Below are 12917 nucleotides of genomic sequence, written 5' to 3' on the forward strand. Positions count from 1 at the left end.
CGTTTTTACTTCTTGAGACATAAATGCCCCCCTTGATCTGAATGGATGTAACTAGGCATTCCAAATAAAGAGAATAAGTTTGTAAGACACTTCACAACAGTTTTCGCTGAAACATCTGGACATGGATATACGATATACTAAGGGAAATCGAGAATATTCGTCAACAATTGTTAGGATATATTTGTTATGAGATCTAGATGGAAGCGGTCCTTTAAAATCCAGAGACAATCTTTCAAAAGGCGAAGTTGCTTTAATTAATCTTCCTTGAGTTTTCAAAAACTTTGGTTTTATTTCTGCACAGATAGGACAGCGATTGGTCATTTCACGGACTTCATCAATAGTATATGGTAAGTTACGTGTCTTTATCCAATGGACCATTGTGGTGACTCCTGGATGACACAAGGATTGATGTAGTTCAAATAGACTTGGTCGAGGATTTATTGAACAGCGCACTCGTGAAAAAGTATCTGGCACTACATTCTCAACTCCTGGTCTATACTGAATATCGAAACTGTAGCATGATATTTCAAGGCGCCATCTGATAATCTTCTCATTTTTTATCTTACTAGTGTGGTGCATATTGAACATAAAAGACACAGACTTTTGATCAGTTATAAGTCGAAAATGTTTACCTATCAAGAAATGTTTCCATTTTCTAAGAGCTTCCACTATTGCATAAGCCTCTTTTTCCACTGATGAATGATTTCTGTCACTTTTTGATAAAGTTCTTGAAAAAAAAGCAACCGGTCTTCCTCCTTGGCTAAGAGAAGCAGCAATACAAAAATCTGAAGCATCAGATTCAAGGATTCAACAACAAAAGGAACCTTGTCATAAATTGTAGTAACAGCTGAAGAAATAATTTCAGATTTAAGAATTTGAAAAGCTTCAGCTGCTTGTTCTGTTAAAAGAAAAGTACTGCATGTGACTAGTTTTTGTATCTTGTCTGAAAATTGTGGAATAAATTTGGAATAATGTGCAAACATTCCAACAGCTCTCTTTAGTGATTGTGAATCGTTTGGTAAGGGTAACTTCTTTGTCTTTAAAGGATCAAGTCTTTCAAGATCAGGTTTTAAGGTCTGATTCTCTATTTGATAACCCAAAAGTTTGATTGAATTTAGTGTATAAGAACTTTTATTTTGTTTTGTTGTTAAATTGTATTTCTTCGCTACTTCCATAAATTTATTAAGACTTTCATTATGCTGTTGTTGATTTAATCCACAAACAGTAATATCATCAAGATAGGCATATACTCCCTTTAAATTTTCGGATTTAATAATACCATCGATAACCCTTAGAAAGCAGGCCACTCCGTTGGTTACCCCAAAAGGAATCCGGCAAAATTGATATAGTTGGCCGTTGGCTTCAAAAGCAGTGTATATTTACTCTTCATTTTTTATTGGAATTTGATGGTACGCATTTTTAAGATCAATTGTACTGAACACAGAATATCTTGCTACTTTTCTAACAATATCTTCAACATCTGGGAGAGGATAGGTCTAAGTAAGTAAATTTATTAATCGTTTGTGAATAATCTACCACCATTCGCTTTTTGTGCATTTCACTTTTTGTAATAAGTAGTTGTGCACGCCTAGGAGAGTTGCTTTCTTCTATGATTCCATTCAATAGGAGATTCTTTATCTCGTCAGTTATGAATTTTCTATCTTCAGTTGAAAATTTTCTTGATTTAGTTGCTATTGCTATTGGTTTGCACTCATTTGATAGATTGGAGAATAATTTGGGCGGCTCTATATTTAAGTATGCCAAACTACAGATATTATCCACACGGTCGATAACTAAAGGTATTTTTGAGCCAGCAAAAGTGATTTCTAGAGAAGAATGTTGTTTAAGCAAGTCGTGACCTATTAATACATCAGCACATAAATCTTGAATTATTGATAATTTGACATTTTTATAGGAATGTCCGTTTATTTCTAAATTAACAAAGCAAGGTCCTGAGATAGTCAATCTGAGTTTGCCATAGCTGTTGAAGACATTAGTATGCTTGCATGACTTCCAAATGTTTTCACTTTTATAGACAATGCATAATTATGACTGATATATGACTCAGAACTACCTGTGTGTATTAAACTTTCAGCTGTATTTCCATTCACCTTTATTTTAATAACACTTTTAGATAAGTATTGAGGAGCCGCAGCAAGAGTTCTAAGATTCAAACTAGATGTAGTAGTAGCTAAAACGGCAGCTGACGCTGAATTGGACATCTGAAGCCTACATACCTTGGAAAAATGTCCAACTTTCGAGCAGTTCTTGCAAATTTGTCTCTAGCAGGACATAGGCTAAGAGGATGTCTTTCAGTTGATCCACAAAAGTAACATTTCCAAGTAACATTTTCACAGCTGCAGAAGTATAATTAGTTTGCTCTCTGGTTTCGGATGAAACCGCATTAATAATTTGTACAGGAGTTATATAAGCCTCAGAGTGTTTTGAAGCTGACTCCAGAGACTGGGCTTTCAGTATGGCATCTTGCAGAGTAATACTGTTGTTTTCTAGTAAACGTTGTCTTATGTCATTAGAAAGAAACCCACTACTAAAAGAGTCCCTTATATAATCTTCTTTATTTTGGTCTGCAGAAACGGCTAGAAAATTACAGTCTTTGGAAAGCACCTTAAGATGTTGAACGTATTGATCTATATTTTCACCAGTATGTTGTCTTTTAGTCATTAGGATATGTCTGGCAAAAATTTCATTTTTGGGTTTAACAAAAACTGCTTCGAGAATACTTTTGGCTTCAGAATACTTTGTACAATCAGAGATAAGTTCATAGATATTGTTGCTCACGTAATTTACTAGTAGTTTGAATTTATCCTTCTCTGAGACATCAACTACAGAGGAAATAAAGTTTTCAAAAGTAGCTTTCCAATGTATCCATTCTTGAGACGATCTAGAAGAGTTTGGATCTGCATCGAATTTGTCTGGTCGTAGCAGCTTATCCATATTTGATATTTCTTGTATATTAAATTGTAATGAAACTGCAAAACCTTTATAAACTAGGTTTTAATATACAAGAAATCAGCATGAGGTGATTAATGAAATTAGAATAACATGACATAAGCATACGACAGTAACTAAGATGAGAAATAACAAACATAGTTCACAGACTACTACACTTCGGACTTCGGACAACTTTGCAGAAGTAACTTCGCCGAGAGTGTGGTAGTCACATTAAATGGGTTTTAGATTTAGAAATATTGTTCTAAAATTTGGCAAATTTCAATTCTCAAATCTTTCAATAGTCACGTACAAAGTATTATAGTTTATTGTCGTCACCCATAAAAGTTCATGAGACCGGAAAGGCTTAAGTTTCTAGATATGAGATTATTCATTTGCCGAATACGCCTATTTAGAAATTTACGTTTTTAAATTTTCAAATATTTCCAATCTTCTGCACATATCTTCGTTCAAGGTCTACGATTCAACACAGGATTCACACGAAAAAGGACAGAGAAGCAGCATTCTTACTTTTATGCCAAGAGAGATGTTGTGGCTCTTGAGGAAAGCTCCCATCCGGTTGAAGGTGGATTTAGCTTTTCCGATGCGCGTTCTTGTCTCCTGGTTGTTGGTCCATTCTTTATTTATTATGGTGCCGAAGTAGTTATAGTGCCTCGCTCTTTCTATTGGGGTTTGGTTGACCTCCTATTATCTTTTTCTTGCTAATTGTCATGAGCTTTGTCTTCTTTGCGGTTATATGTTATATTGAATCCATATTGTAGATTGTAATGCGTTAATTTGTTCGTAAAGACTTGTAGGTCTTCTAGGTTATCCGCAAATACAGCATGCAGCAAAATAAACAGTACTGAATTGAATTAACTATTTTTAATGGGTAATAAGCCACAATTTTACAAAATACAAAAAATATTAATAAATTAAACAAAAATGTTGTTGCTTAGTAAAAAATTCTTCTATTAATTTATTTAATCTGACTCATTTATATCGGCAATTCAGACATATATTATACATTTTAAAGTAAAAGACTTTAAAATGATATTGCCAATATTTATGAGTTGCGTTTGCTGGGACGACTTTACTGAAAGATAGTTCATTCGATTACATGAAATCAACCCCAACTCAAGTATCCGTCGCAAAAAAATCATAGCATGTGATCTGTCTTTAAAAAGACAACCACATGTAATAGTGACAGTAAAATTCTCGCGTTAGAGATGCCATAGTAAATCACGAGGGAAACCAGGAAAAAACTTCGTGATACTATACCGACATCGTAAGTATTAGGTTTTATTTTAGTTTACTCTCAAAACTAATACCAAATTCTGACCTTAATATGTACATATATATATATATTGAAGTGATCTTGATTATTGATATGAGATAATATTCTTATATGTTACTTAATTTAATCAATGTATTAATACTAATCCAATTAATTAACCAGATCACATATCAATATGTTTTCAATCTCAGGGCGAATTATAAATTAATTACTTACTTCCGTGGCTTCTAAATATTTCTTAATGGTTCCTAATCGGGATAGAAAAGAAAAGAGTAAAAAAAATACACATATGGGTTACAATTATAATCAAAATATTTTTTATTTTATTTAAAAGGCAATCAATGCTTGATATTTGCTATTTCTTATTATTCTTAAACATAACATTTACAAATGGGAATCTTATTTCCTTTTGGTTTTCAATTGAAAGTTTTTATTAACATTTAACTATTAGGAGTTATTAGGAACAACTCTATTTAAGTTTGATGAAGCTTTTCTGATATTATTGATTATGTTATTCAATTTTTTATGTGGAATTTAATACGAAAAACCCATACATTCATGTCCAAACAAATGAGACTGACCTTTTCCTGGTGAACTGAAAATGTCCTCACACAAAACCCTTTCCTGCTATCCTTGGCTGCGATCAAACCTCGTCCTGGCTTCCAGTGATGTTCTCTTTTGAAAAACTAGCTCGAATAGCTCTCGTTCCTGCTTTTGTCGTGATGCTGTGTTCTACCTTTTTCGAAACTGCTATCAGCTACCGGGACACTCTGGGCTCAAGGAGGTTCTTTTACTCTCGACCTGGCCTACTTCTCGTTCCACGATAGATACTCCACACTCACGGAACTACACCGGCTATCTCACTCCTCGAACACTACCGTCTACTACTCGACTTCACTTCTCGACAGCTCAAAACATTCTGATCTCACTTTGTCATCCATTCCCCTACTTTCTAAATATCCCTTCCAGATTCACAAATCAATCTTCCACCACCAACTCTCATTCGTAATATTCCTCAAAACCAATTTTTAATCTTTCTAAATATGCTTAATGGATTTCAAAAGAAAATATTTAATTCCCATTCTAAAATACTTTCTAACTATTTACAAATTTTAATGACCTATTCTCTCTTTCAAATGAGTCTTATTTAGCATAGGCTAATGATCGAAACCTTCCGCGAAAAACGATAATGAACTATCATCTATTTCACTGAGTTTTATTTAGCATAGGCTAATGATCGACCTTCCGAGAAGAACGATAATGGTACGCGTCATTCACTTTGTTTATCTAAGCACATTGTTCCGAGTTTCGTACGCTTATTCTAATCACTTCTTAAAATTAAATATAACAATTTGTTGTATACAGGTTGTTCTAAATTTATATGCCCGTGGTTGAGAAAATTGAAAATATTTTATATTAAATTGAACTCTGTTTATAATTATCAAAATTTAATTTTCATATCAAATAGAAATATAACAAATCCCCGCCTTGTATTCGATAAAATTTATCTGCATTTTTAAATAAATTTTCTCGAGGCAAAACCAACTCCCTGTATATTTCCTTACTTTAATCTACGTCTTATATCCTAACTTACTATCTACTTCATGTAATTCTGTCTTTTATTCGTGATATTTGTATACATCGTGAATATTATCAATTCCTCGGATCTTTTCCGAGTTCCTGTGCCTCAACTCATAACTATTTATCCCATTTTTATTATTCACGATGTACGGGCCTTCGAAAACAGGCATCAACTTTGCGCAAATGCCCCCAGGAAGATTTGATACTCGTAATGCCCTCACGAGTACTTTTTCACCCTTTTGGAAAGTCACTGGTCTTCTTTTTCTATTTTGTTCCTGTCTTTGGATATATTTTTCGTTGCTTCGCCGTAATCTTCTCTGTACGGTTTCAATCACCTGTTGATATTCTTTTGGCTCTTGGTCTTCCCATGGCCTTATCGGCAATACACCCTTCATGATGTATTCTGGGGTCTCTTTTGTTACTGTGCTCGGAATTGTATTTAGATACCTTTCTATTTCCGCCATTTTCCTGTCCCAGTGGCGATGTTGACCATCTGTTGCAATGCGAAGAAATTTCGTCACTTCCTGTATGAATCGTTCCGAAGGATTACTCTGTGGATGCCTGATGCTGACAAAATTTGTCTCTATTCCTCGTTCTCGAAGTTGTCCCTTGAAACGATCATTTCGGAAATACGTTGCATTGTCCAGTAGAATCTTTTTTGGTGTTCCTACTATGGCTATAAAATTGTCGATTTTTCTTAATATCTCCTCCCCCTTTGTGGTGCGGCAACTATATAATTTTACGTATTTTGAAAACACATCCACCATTACCAGAATATGTTTGTTCCTTTTAGTGGTCATAATTAGATCGCTTAACATATCTATTGCTACAATGTCTAGTTTGTTTCGGGCTTCAATATTTTTGGCAACATTTTCGTTTTTGAAATTCCGACTCTTATATTTTTGACATACATCGCACTTCTGGGTAATTTCCTTTGCAATGCGGTAATCCTGTCGGCTGATGTAATTTTCCCTAAAAACGAGCCAAACTTTTCTGCTACCGATATGCCCATTGTCCTCATGTAATTTCTTTATTATCTTTTCGGCCAATGTCTGTGTCACTAAATATAGTTCCTTTCCGTCTATTCTCTTAAAATATATGTCATTTTCTACTTCCGCTCTTCTTTTCTCTCTTTCCTCTAGGTCTTCTTGGTTTGTCCTTATCTCATTTAACGAATATATCCCTTCTTCTTGTATTAATCTATTTAGTCCCACCTGTAGAGTAATTGTTTCCTTTTTTCCCGTGTCCTCATCCCGTGTTAGAGCGTCGGCTATTATGTTGTCTTTTCCTTTTATATATCGGAACTCAAAATCATACTCCTGTAATAATAGAATGCCTCTATGTATTCTATTATTTACTAATCTATTCTTCATGATATGTACTAAAGCTGCATGGTCTGTTTCGATTGTGAATTTTGCTCCCAATAAGTAAAACCTCAATTTGTTTACGCAATATAGTACACTGGCAAACTCCAATTCTGTAACACTATATTTTCTCTCATGTGTTTTAGTCACTCCCGATATAAAACATATCGGCACTTCTTGGTCGTTCTGTATTTGAGACAGAACTCCTGCAAATTTTTGTATGGACGCATCAGTTCGGAGTATAAAAGGTAAATTGTAAATGGGGTGGTATATTTTCGTTCCTTTTGCGAATTCTCGTTTTAATGTTTCGAAAGCTTCCTCCTGTTCTTCTTTCCAATTCCATTTTATTCCTTTTTTAAGCAACTTTATCAGAGGGATTTCCTTTTGGCTCAAATCGGGAATCAGTTTTTTAAAATAATTAATCGTGCCAAGAAAACCTCTCAATGTTTTCAAATTCCTTGGTCTTGGGTATTCATCTATGAGCTTGACTCTGTCTTCGGATAATCTTACTGTTTTGGTGTCCAATTGAAAACCCAAATAAATGACTTCTTTTTGAAAAAATTGACATTTTTCAATGTTTAATTTCAATCCCGCTGTGTCCAATTCTTCCAGAATTATTTCTATGTGTTTCAGATGACTCTGAGTATCTTGTGAAAAAATTAATAAATCATCGATATAATGAACTATGAAATCTTCGTGGCGATTCAAAATGGTATGTAGAGCTCGGACGAGTGCAGCACAAGCACTCTGCAATCCAAACGGCACTACCTTAAACCGGTAGACAATACCATCAATAGAAAAAGCGGTGTAGTTTCTACACTTTTCAGCTAACGGTATCAACCAAAAACTGTGTTTTAAGTCAATTTTCGAAAATATGTGTGACCCGGTGATTCTTCCAAAAATGGCCTCGATGTTTAGAGGTGATTCATATTGTGATACAGTGTGCTGGTTGATATTCCTGGCATCTAAACATAATCTCAATTCTCCACTGCTTTTCTTTACTATCACAATCGGGTTAACATACGGTGAATCACATCTTTCGATGATTTGATCTTCCAACATTTTATTTATTTCTTCTTTCACCTCTTGTCGATACTTGTATGGAATCGGGTAAGTCTTTGATCGAAAATTTCCCAAGTTTTTCACCTCAAATGAATGTTCGTACTTTTTAGCCACTCTGTTTTCCTCATTGATCAAATTTTCGTAGTTTCTTAACATCAACCGCAATTCTTTTTCTTTCCCTTCTCCACATATCAATTTTCTGTCTTTTTTCTTAGATTCTTCACACATGTTTACCGTGCATTCTGCATCCTCGTTTGCATATACCTCCTCTTCAAATACCACTGTTTCAATCATATTCTTTTCACTTTCATTTTTTAGCTTTATTTCTTCTTCTCCTGAGCCCGTCTCTTCTTTTGAGGAATCCCAGGTTTCCTTTGTTTCTGATACTCTCAAATTTTCTTCTTCTGGGCTCAACTCTTCTTTTGAGGAGCCACAGGTTTCATTTTCTTTTATCTTTTTCTGACCTTTTCTCCTTTTTCTTCTTTGTCCTTGCTTCGCTGCCAAATTCATTTCCACTGTTTGTTTTTTACCTGATTCGTCCGTATTTTGTTTCTCATGTTCCTTGTCCTGTTCTTTTTCTTTTTCTTCTGTTAGTTTCATCGTATTATTTTTAAAATCTATCACTACATGTTTTTCTGCCAATTCGTCCACTCCTACTATCATGTCATGTGACATGTTCGGCATTATTACACATTGTAGTGCATACATATTCTTGCCCAGTCGTACCATTACTCGTATGCCTTCATTTATAGTTGCCAATGTCCGTTTGTTTGCGCCCACTAAATTTACCCTAGGTATTTTATAAATTAAATTTGTTAAGTTAACTTCTTCTATTAGTTTTCTGTTGACCAATGTTATTTCAGATCCAGTGTCTATCATAATTTTAATTGGTTTCTCGTTGATAAATCCATCCACAAATTTTAAATTAACTCCATTTTTCTTTTCGTTGTTTCCTGCCAATTTAATAAACTCCTTGGGGTGACAAAAGATTCCTGTTTGATTTTTGGTTTTTAGTGAGCGCCGTCGTGAAAAGACGCCGGTTGCTCATCGTTGTTTATATTTTCGTCATAATGTCTCTCTCCGTCATATTCATCTGTCTGGGTATTATTTACTTCTCTTCTATTTTCTCTTGGTCTGTCGGATCTGTTTCGGTTTTCTCGATATCCCTGTTCATTTTGTCTACCATTATTTCTGTTTTCTTGATTTGAGCGTGTGGTGTTTCTATTCTGGTATTCTCGATTTCTGTCCTCATTCCATTGCCTATTTCTTTGTTCATAATTTCCTCTTCCGTTGTCTCTATTTTCGTTTTCCCTTCTGGGATTAAAATCTCGTCTTGTATAGTCCCTCCTATTTTGATTTCTATCTCGGTAATCTTGTGTTTCTCGGGGCCTGTAATCTTCTCGCGACCTTCTTGATTTTCTTTCTCTTAGACGTGATTCTCTTATTTGTAGGAATTGGCATAAACTATCTATGTCTTTGTAATTTTGCAATGTGATATGGTCTTCCAGCGTTTCCTCGAAATGTCTTGCAATCAGTTCGACTAATTGTTCCGATGAGTAATTATATTGTAAATGTTTTGCATTATTGTAAATTTGCAAAGCATATGTCCTTTCTGATACACCCATCCTATCATTGTATTTCCCATTTTGCAATTCCTTGTTAATTTCCAATTGTTGGACCTTTCCCCAGAAATAATTCAAAAATTTTTGTTCAAATTGTTGCCAATTGCCGAATTCTTCTTCTTTACTATCGAACCATAGGCTTGCTTCATATTTGAGATGGTTTCTGATAGTTTCTTTTGCTGTATCGAAATTTCCGATGTGCTGTATTTTCTTTTTCAGGCTATTTATGAACGGCACTGGGTGTAATCTTCTTACATCCCCGCCAAACCTTATCTTCACGTCATCTGTGCTATGTATAACCATTTCTCTTCTTTCTCCGACATTCTGTTGCGTCCTGTTTTCCGTGACTTGTTTTTCTATTTCTGTGATTCTTTTTTCCACTTCTTCTCTGTCTACTTGAATAGCATTTTCCAACTTGTTTTCCAAACTTTCCATTTCTTTTTTCTGGCAATTCGTTAACTCCTTCATTTTTATTTCTTGTTCTTGCATGTGATCTTTAATTTTCATTTCTTGCTGTTCTATCTCGTTTTTCATTGTTGTCAAACATCCTTTTATTTCCTTTTCATACTTTTCTATGCGTTCCTCTATTTTCTTATTGTTCTCTTCTATTGCTTGTTTTGTTTCTTTTTGATTGTCATCCATTTTTTGCTGTGTTTCATCCATTTTTTGATCCACTTTATCCATTTTCTTTGATGTTTCTTCCATGGCTTGTTTTGTTTCACGTTGATTTTCATCCATCGTCCTTTTTGCTTCATCCATTGCTTGTTTTGTTTCTCTTTGATTGTCATCCAGTTTTTGTGACTGGAGTTGCATCAGTTGTAATAGTTTATCTATTCCTGATAATTCTTGCTGTTCTGATGCCATGATTGTCGTGTCTAAAATATCTTCTTGGTCTGAATGTTCTTTTTGTTTTTTGTTATCCTTGCTTTGGCTTCTTGTCACAGACATTTGTTTTCAAGAAGTATTATCCCCGCCAAATATGAAATTTTACTAGTATGTTACCAATACGACTTTTTTTTTACCCAAATATTATAAATTGTCAATAAATATATCAAATGTAAATATCGTAAAAATAAAATATTAAATCAGTTATGTAAAATTTGTACCTAAAGAGATCTAAAATTTTATGTTATCAAATGTAAGTATCTCACTTTTTACCACAGGCATATAAATTTTCAAATACCGGCTTTACTCTTTCTATCCTTCAAATTTGCCACTAGAAATACTTTACAATGCTTTCCACGTTGGACGACAGTTGAAGTGATCTTGATTATTGATATGAGATAATATTCTTATATATTACTTAATTTAATCAATGTATTAATACTAATCCAATTAATTAACCAGATCACATATCAATATGTTTTCAATCTCAGGGCGAATTATAAATTAATTACTTACTTCCGTGGTTTCTAAATATTTCTTAATGGTTCCTAATCGGGATAGAAAAGAAAAGAGTAAAAAAATACACATATGGGTTACAATTATAATCAAAATATTTTTTATTTTATTTAAAAGGCAATCAATGCTTGATATTTGCTATTTCTTATTATTCTTAAACATAACATTTACAAATGGGAATCTTATTTCCTTTTGGTTTTCAATTGAAAGTTTTTATTAACATTTAACTATTAGGAGTTATTAGGAACAACTCTATTTAAGTTTGATGAAGCTTTTCTGATATTATTGATTATGTTATTCAATTTTTTATGTGGAATTTAATACGAAAAACCCATACATTCATGTCCAAACAAATGAGACTGACCTTTTCCTGGTGAACTGAAAATGTCCTCACACAAAACCCTTTCCTGCTATCCTTGGCTGCGATCAAACCTCGTCCTGGCTTCCAGTGATGTTCTCTTTTGAAAAACTAGCTCGAATAGCTCTCGTTCCTGCTTTTGTCGTGATGCTGTGTTCTACCTTTTTCGAAACTGCTATCAGCTACCGGGACACTCTGGGCTCAAGGAGGTTCTTTTACTCTCGACCTGGCCTACTTCTCGTTCCACGATAGATACTCCACACTCACGGAACTACACCGGCTATCTCACTCCTCGAACACTACCGTCTACTACTCGACTTCACTTCTCGACAGCTCAAAACATTCTGATCTCACTTTGTCATCCATTCCCCTACTTTCTAAATATCCCTTCCAGATTCACAAATCAATCTTCCACCACCAACTCTCATTCGTAATATTCCTCAAAACCAATTTTTAATCTTTCTAAATATGCTTAATGGATTTCAAAAGAAAATATTTAATTCCCATTCTAAAATACTTTCTAACTATTTACAAATTTTAATGACCTATTCTCTCTTTCAAATGAGTCTTATTTAGCATAGGCTAATGATCGAAACCTTCCGCGAAAAACAATAATGAACTATCATCTATTTCACTGAGTTTTATTTAGCATAGGCTAATGATCGACCTTCCGAGAAGAACGATAATGGTACGCGTCATTCACTTTGTTTATCTAAGCACATTGTTCCGAGTTTCGTACGCTTATTCTAATCACTTCTTAAAATTAAATATAACAATTTGTTGTATACAGGTTGTTCTAAATTTATATGCCCGTGGTTGAGAAAATTGGAAATATTTTATATTAAATTGAACTCTGTTTATAATTATCAAAATTTAATTTTCATATCAAATAGAAATATAACAATATATATATATATATATATATATATATATATATATATATATATATATATATATATATAAATAATACTAAAATATAAAATAAAAAATGTACTAACTCGATATGTTATTTATTTACTAATCGTGGTATTTTCTTTCTATTGACTCCCTCTTTTAGTATGGGTAACCACATCCTACTGCATTCTACCGAGGAATTTGCGACACAATTGATTTCATTTAGCATAATTAGAGCCGCTTCTTTGATTTTTCTCTTTTTACTATATATTTCTTTCAGGACTATACTTGAATCTCTCCACTGAACTCTATGTTCATTATCTTATGCGTGTTGACGTATTTGAGATCTATCAAATTCTCTATTTTTAGTATAAGACTGATGTTCACTT

General features: G+C 33.8%; 1 protein-coding gene across 1 annotated transcript; it reads right to left on the reverse strand.

The window, feature by feature from the left end:
• Positions 1-2229: 2229 nt before the first annotated feature.
• On the reverse strand, positions 2230-2955 carry LOC114335178 (uncharacterized). Its single transcript, XM_050649294.1, has one exon. The coding sequence runs from the start codon at positions 2953-2955 to the stop codon at positions 2230-2232; it is 726 nt and encodes a 241-aa protein (XP_050505251.1).
• Between the last annotated feature and the right edge of the window lie 9962 nt (positions 2956-12917).

The sequence above is a fragment of the Diabrotica virgifera genome, chromosome 4 (assembly GCF_917563875.1).
Source record: "Diabrotica virgifera virgifera chromosome 4, PGI_DIABVI_V3a".
NCBI classification, from domain to species: Eukaryota; Metazoa; Arthropoda; class Insecta; order Coleoptera; family Chrysomelidae; genus Diabrotica; species Diabrotica virgifera.